The sequence below is a fragment of the Chrysochloris asiatica genome, unplaced genomic scaffold (assembly GCF_000296735.1).
Source record: "Chrysochloris asiatica unplaced genomic scaffold, ChrAsi1.0 scaffold00120, whole genome shotgun sequence".
In the NCBI taxonomy this organism is placed as follows: Eukaryota; Metazoa; Chordata; class Mammalia; order Afrosoricida; family Chrysochloridae; genus Chrysochloris; species Chrysochloris asiatica.
In genome coordinates this window covers 5,622,844-5,630,228 of record NW_006408638.1, presented here as the reverse complement: position 1 = coordinate 5,630,228, position 7,385 = coordinate 5,622,844, and the positions used below count along the sequence as shown (strand labels likewise).

Here is a 7,385-nt window from a genome sequence, read left to right as displayed (position 1 = left end):
TAATGACCAAAAACCAGAAGAGTTATGGGATGACATCAAGATCATCATACAGGAAGAATGCAAAAGGTCATTAAGAAGACAAAGAACAAAGAAAAACCCCAAATGGATGTCAGAAGAGGCTCTGAAACTTCCTCTCCAGGATAGAAATGCTAAAGCAAATGGAAGTAAAAGAGCTAAACAGAAAATTTCAAAGGGCAGCTGAAAAAGACAAAGTCAAACATTATAATGAAGTCTGGAAAGGCTTGGAGTTAGAAAACCAAAAGGGAAAAACATGCCAGCATTTCTCAAGCTGAAAGAACTGAGGGAAAAAAATCAAAGCCTTGACTTGAAATACTGAAGGATTCTTTAGGCAAAATATTGAATGATGCAGAAAATATCAAACAAGATAGAAGGAATACATAGAGTCACTGTGCCAAAAATGGTCAATGGTCAATGATTTCAAGAGGTAGCATATGATCAAGACTGTTGGTATTGAAGGAAGAAATCCAAGCTGCACTGAAGGCATTGACAAAAATCAAGGCTCTAGGAATTGATGGAATACAAATTGAAATCTTTCAACAGACTAGTGCAGCACTGGAGGCACTCACTCATCTATGCCATGAAATTTGGAATACAGATACCTAGCCAACTGATTGGAAGAGATCCATATTTGTGCCCATTCCAAAGAGAGGTGACCCAACAGAATGTGGAAGTTATCAGAAAATATTAATATTAATATACAACGCAAATAAAATTTTGCTAAAAATAATTTTTAAGAGACTATAACTGTACATGGACAGGGGATGTGGAATGATGTCAGATGGACCTTAGCTGAAAACAGAGAATACCAGAAATGTGTTTACTTGTTCTTTGTTGGCTACACATATATTGATTCCAACTCATAGTGACCCTGGATAGAGTTTACGAAGACCAGCTGATGAGTTTGAATCTCCAACCTCACAGTTCAAACAGACCTTGCAGTCTAGTGCTTATCTTTCAGCAGCATGCCATGGACTCCATATGTGTGTGTGTGTGTGTGTGTGTATCTATAGAAAGATGTTTACCTGTGCTTTATTGACTACATGAAGGCTTTCAATTGTGTGGATCATGACAAGCTATGGACATTATAGGGATTGAGTATTCTGCAACACTTAATTGTGCTCATGAGGAATCTGTACATACACCAAGAGGCATGAAACAAGGGAACATTGAATGGTTTTAAATTAGGAAAGGTGTGCACCAGTTGGTTAGTCTTCCCTACCTACCCCTGCAGATGTTTTAGGAAGTGTGTTAATCCACAGGACATTTTCCTGGGTTGTCAATTTTACTTGAAGATTTTTTAAACAAACATATATTACTAAAAAAGAAAAGAAAGGTGAATTTCTATTTGTATTCTTTCCCCATACTTACTGAGTTTGCATGCTGAGCAAATAATCTGAGAAGCTGGATTATATGAAGAAGAACATGGCATCAGCAGTATGCACATGATACAGCCGTGCTTCCTGAAAGCAAAGAGGGCTTAAAATACTTGCTGATGAAGATCAGATATCACAACCTTTGGTATGAGTTGCATCTCAATGTAAAGAAAACAAAAATCCTCACCACTGGACCAATAAATAGCATCAAAATAAATGGAGAAAAGATTGAATTTCTCAAAGACTTCATTTTGCTCTGATCAACCAACACTCATGGAAGCAACAATCAGTAAATTAAATGATGTATTGTATTAGGCAAATCTGCTGCACAAGACCTTTTTAAAGTATTCAAGAGCAAAGATGTCAGAAGACTAAAGTGCACCTGACTCAAGTCTTGGTATTTTCAGTAGCCTCATTTGCATGTGAAAGTTAGACAGTGAAAAAGGAAGATCATAGAAGAATTGATGTATTTGGGTTATGTTGTTGGAGAAGAATATTAAAGGTACCACGGCCTGCTGGAAGAACAAATATATCTGTTTGGAAGAATTATAACCAGAGTGCTCCTTAGAAGCCATGATGGCTAGACTTCATCTCTCATATTTTGGACATATTATCAAGAGGGACCAGTCCTTGGAGAAGGACATTATGATTTGTAAAGTGGAGGGCCAACGGAAAAAAGGAAGACTGCCAACCAGATAGAATGGCACAGTGGCAACAGCAATGGGCTCAAGCATAGCAATGATTGTGGGATTGGCACAGGACCTGGCAGTATTTCGTTCTGTTGTGTATAAGGTCACTATGTGTCAGTACCAGCTCAACAACACCTAACAATAACAGTATGTTACACACGTACGTACACACACACACACATATGGTTGCTTTGAGTCAGAAATGACTGGATGACACTTAATAACATGGCCACCCTATATAGGGTTTCTGAGGAGTAGCTGTTGGGTTTGAACCACCAACCTTGTGGTTCACAATTCAGTGCTGATCCTACAGTGCCACACCAGGAGTTTATATATATATATATGCAATATGTTGTTGTTAAGTGCCATCAAGTCAGTTCCGACCCATAGCGACTCCATATAGGGTTTCCAAGGAGAGGCTGGTGAGTTTGAACCACCCATCTTGTGACTCAAACTGGCTTTGCAGTTCAGTGCATTAACACACAGTGCCACACCAGGACTCCACATGCAACATATATATGTATATATATATATATTATTGTTATTGTTGGTGCCTCTGAGTCAGTTCTAACTCATAGCGAACCTGTCCCATGTTTCCAGGGAGCTACTGGTGGACTTGAACTGCCAACCTTGTGGTTAGCAGTCCAGTGCTTATCCTACAGTGCCACACCAGGACTCTATATCCCTTCTATTATTTCTCTTCATAGGGATCAAGCATTCCATTCCTGGAGACATTGATGCTAGCAGAAATGTTTCAATAGATTCAATTCATCCCACCAAAAAAGCAGGTAAGGAATAAGAGGCTGACTCCCTTTCAATAACTCAACTCTGAAACTTGGATAATAACTATGGTATCATTTGTCACAGCACAAAAAACATCTACATGGCATCCAAATGTGTCAGAACTGTGCTAACAGTATATGATACTGCTAGAGAAATACTTTGAAATATTATCTTTAGAGGGGAATGAAAAGTGCTCTGTGGGCAAATTAAATATTAATAAGAACCTCTTTTTGTTATTTTGTTGTTAAGTGCTATCAAGTCCGTTCCAACTCAGCAATCCTGTATAGGGTTTCTGAGGAACAGATGGCAAGTTTTGAACCACCAACTTTGCAGTTCAAACTGATCTGACCATCCAGTGCTTATCCTTTAGTACCACAAGAACTATCAATTTAATAGTTATTTTCTGTAATATTTTGAGGGAGCTACAATGGACAAATGTTGAGTCATTATGGGTTCAAGTTTTCTTTATGTTAAAAAGTTTGCTCCTATAAAATGTATTACAGTATCCTTTTGCCTGGTATGATTTATATTTCTGATTTAAGGATGCATCCCATGTATTAGGACAAAATTCTGAAGTTGATGACTCAGAATACCTTTGTACTGAATAGAGACTTAGTTTTGTAAACAGATACTCTGAGATCTACCTTGGTGTATTTACTGCACTCTGTCATCTCCTTCTTCCCTACCCACCCCCGCAAGTTTCTTAGGAAATATATTAATCCACAGGACATTTTCCTGAGTTGTCTATTTTACTTGAAGATTTTTTTAAACAAATGTATATTACTACAGAAAAAAAGAAAGGTGAATTTCTAACCTGTAACACAAGATTTCAAAGAAATTGGGGATTACAGTGAAATGTTCTACGAACCAATAACCTCACCAACATTGTGCAAAGTGCTTCAAGTTAGAGACATGTGCTCTTCTCCTAGGTTCATGGGTGGTTTAGGAAAATTGGTGCTAAACTTTAGCCCCAGGTGTACCTGCTTCGGCCAGGCATCCTTCTGCAGTGCACAACCCCACAACCATCCCTGGTGACCCTGCTGTCATGGATACAGGTTTCCTCCTATCATCGGGGCTACTTTGGTATCATTATTTGAGAAGTTATAAAGGGATTTGTATAATTATATAGGATTTGGAATATGGGGAGAGGCACCGAGAAAGGGAGATAAGGTCTTTGCAGGAGTTTAAAGCTAAAATGGTTATTATAAATTAACATTTTACCAGTCTTAAAATCAAAGGCAGTTGGAGATAATGATGCTTTTAAAAAAGCACCTTAGGAAACTAAAAATACTCATTTCTCTACAGTCTTGCAAATGAAAGATATACCTATATATTTTTCATCTATAATCTGATAATCCATTTTCCATATATGAGTGTGCTAACTTTTAAGAGTTCTTTTTAGAAATCTATGGTTTTATTAGTGAATCCTTATAACAGCTTTCTCTGTAATACCATCTCTTAGCCATGATCCCAGGCACTCGCCGCCCACCATTACCACCTAGACCTACACCAATACAGAGAAAACCTTTCCCCCGAAATAATGTCACTGGAAAGCCGGGAAGTGCAGGTACGTCCATCAATACTTTCCTTTTCCCTCCATGATTTTACTCAGCTTCTTGGAATGATAGCTCAGGCAGCACACAAGTCTCTGTGCTGTCTGTCCCTGCGGACTGACTGTAATGACAGCTTTGAGGATTCATGTCCTCGTGGGTGGGGTAAAAGAAGCCATCCCTCTGCCTCTGGGGTTTATGTGGAAAGGTATAAGTATGTCACTGTTTTCACAGAAAAGAAGGTATGGAGACCAAGAAGCTTTTACGATGTACCATGCACAGTTGAAGGAGGGAATCACCCTCTCAGCCATATTACTGGTGTCTTTCCAAGTCATGGCAACCTCATCTGTGTTGGAATAGAACTCTAGACTTGTGCTTGCTCCATATGGTTTTCAACAACTGATTTTTCAGGAACTGATTCCCAGGTCTTCCTTCTGAACCTCCAACCTTCTGATTAGACCCTGTAGGGGAGTTGGGGGGTTTCCACATTAATTTTAACCTGGGGTAACTCTGACTCCAGCTTCAGTACCCTTTAGGTCAAAATGGATGAGTCACAGACTGAAGTTGTTTCTTGGAGTGTCCTCGGGGGAAACTCAGGGAACTTTCCCTATAGAAAGCTCCCATTAGGCTTTATGACCTTGGTTTTTCTCATATAAAACCACTGCTCTTTCCCATCAGTAGGCGTCACTTGGGTACAGCCCACTTAGCTTATTTGTTGTTAAGTGCTGTCAAGTGGGTTCCGATTCATAGTCGCCACTCTAGAACTCAATTTATGGTGATGGTGATGGTGGTGGTGGTGGTGTGCCTGTGTGCCGTGGAGTCGGTCTTGACTCATAGAGACCCTGCATAGGGTTCCTGAAGTTGTAAATATTTACAGGAGCAGAAAACCTCATCTTTCTCCCTAAGAACAGCTGGGAGTTTCTAATGGCTGACCTTGAGGTTAGCAGCCAAGACCATAAAACCCATTGTGTTACCGAGATTTATTCTTGCAATCTTCCTCTAACCCAAATAAAATACTACATTTAGGATGCCAACAACAAGCAGAAGCCGCTGTAGCAATCTGGGTGCTGCAGGATCATGCACTGGACCGTGAGGTCAGTCTGAACCTCCAGGTCCATGGTTCAAACCCACCAGCTGCTCCTTGGAAACCCTATAGAGGGTCACTATGGGTTGGAACTGACTCAACAGCACTAAACAACACAACAGCAGCATCATAGGAAGTGCAGCTTGAATACAGAAAATCAACTAAGTGCTCTGAGAGTCTTCCGACACTCTGGCACAAGTGCACATAAGTCGATCTTAGACATGGAGCATCTTTCACTGTTTTCCTGTCTTCAGTCTACTGAGGCCTCAGAATCCTACAGTCTTTGCCCAGGGAGAAAGGCTATGCCAGCATTTCCTGTTGACTCAGCCAACTCTGAAAAGTTCATGCACAATGCAATGCAGCTCAATTTTGCCTTCTTACAGTGACCCACTCCTATTAGGACCAAAGAGCTGTGATAGCCTAGTAGAATATGAGTTGGGCCACAAGATCAACAGTTCAAATCTACCAGCTACTCCCCAGGATAAGATGAGGCTTTCTGCTCCTATAAAAATGTACAGCCTTGGAAAACCTGTACAGGGTTGCTTTGAGTCAGAACTGGCTCCACGGTACATAACCACTACCACCTGTTAGGACCAGAAGCATGAGTCCCCAGGCAGTGAACCAGAGGACTATCTCAGTCACTTGTTAAGATTGTACACAGGGCATGATCCTTGTTTCAGTCTTATATCCTCTCTTTATTGCTTGAGAATGATTACTTTTTCTCAGAGGAATATAAATTCTAATCTAGCTTCCATTCCACTTTTAGACCTGCCTAGATATTGAGATAGATTCAGTTTTGGAGGCAAATACATTAACTATTAACACTAACCAGGAATTCCTTTTCTCACATGCACAACTGCCTTAGTCTCCTGACTTCTGTCCCTGCCATCAGCCTTACATACTAACAAATCATCTTCTTCCTATCGGATTATGTTACTTCCCTAGTTAGAATCTTTCAATGGGTCCTTGTTGCCAAAAAAAAAAAAAATGTGCAAATTCATAGCCCAGTATAGAAGGCCCTTCATGATCTGCCTGCCCTGCCCCTCCAACACTTAGTTCTCACTGTCCCAGCCCCTTTAAACTGTTTATGGGTCTCCTAAACTCACCAAACTGTTTCATGCTTCCCTACTGGTTTTGGTTTCATCCTCTGACTATTACACAGCTCTGTGTCTACCTACTGAGCACTTCTCCTGTTTAAGGACACACTCTCTATAAAGACATTCTTACCTTCCCCTCACCCTCTGCAATACCCTCCATTATCCCCCCTAGACATAATCACTCTTTTCGTTTTCCTTTCCTGATACAATAATCCAACTCTTTCACAACATCTATAATGTTTCAGTATACTTGGTTCACACATCCAATCTCTATTAAGGACCAGGTCTTGTGTTCTTTCCAAGCTTGGCACATCTACCAAGCAATATGGTAAGTACTTAGTAAATATTTAGTGATAAATAAATGGGAAACTTGGCAGTACTGCTCTAAGCCTGAGTACTTTGGCTGTACATTACAGGAATCATTTCATCAGGCCGAGTAACTTTCCCACCCATGAGGGCAACACCTGGTTCTACAGAAGCTCCTTCAGAGAAAACAGAGACAGATAAAAAGCAGCCAACAGTTCCTGCCTCTGAAGAAGAATTTGGTTAGTATGTCAGCCAGCCCTCACTGGGGTGGCGGCAGGGGGAGGCGCAGCAAGTCTCAGGGCTGGATCTTCAATTTCTGTCTTTTCAATTTTATGATTAATGTGGATCTTTTTAATTTTAAAATTACATTTATTTTCAGTGTTTGTTTAGAGAGTATGTTCCTTCCCTTAGCAGATATAGAATAAAGTATCCAAGTTTGATTCCTAAAGATACGTGATCTCATACTTATTACTAAATCATAC

At 40.2% G+C, this 7,385-nt stretch overlaps 1 protein-coding gene across 1 annotated transcript in view; it reads left to right on the top strand.

Moving 5' to 3' along the window:
* ABI3BP (ABI family, member 3 (NESH) binding protein) overlaps positions 1-7,385 on the top strand; it is a 317,931-nt gene that overhangs the window by 273,977 nt on the left and 36,569 nt on the right. The window contains exons 25-27 of the mRNA XM_006868650.1: positions 2,791-2,871; positions 4,341-4,433; positions 7,014-7,142. Of these exons, the coding sequence (XP_006868712.1) occupies positions 2,791-2,871; positions 4,341-4,433; positions 7,014-7,142 (303 nt within the window). The remainder of the gene's footprint in view (positions 1-2,790; positions 2,872-4,340; positions 4,434-7,013; positions 7,143-7,385) is intronic.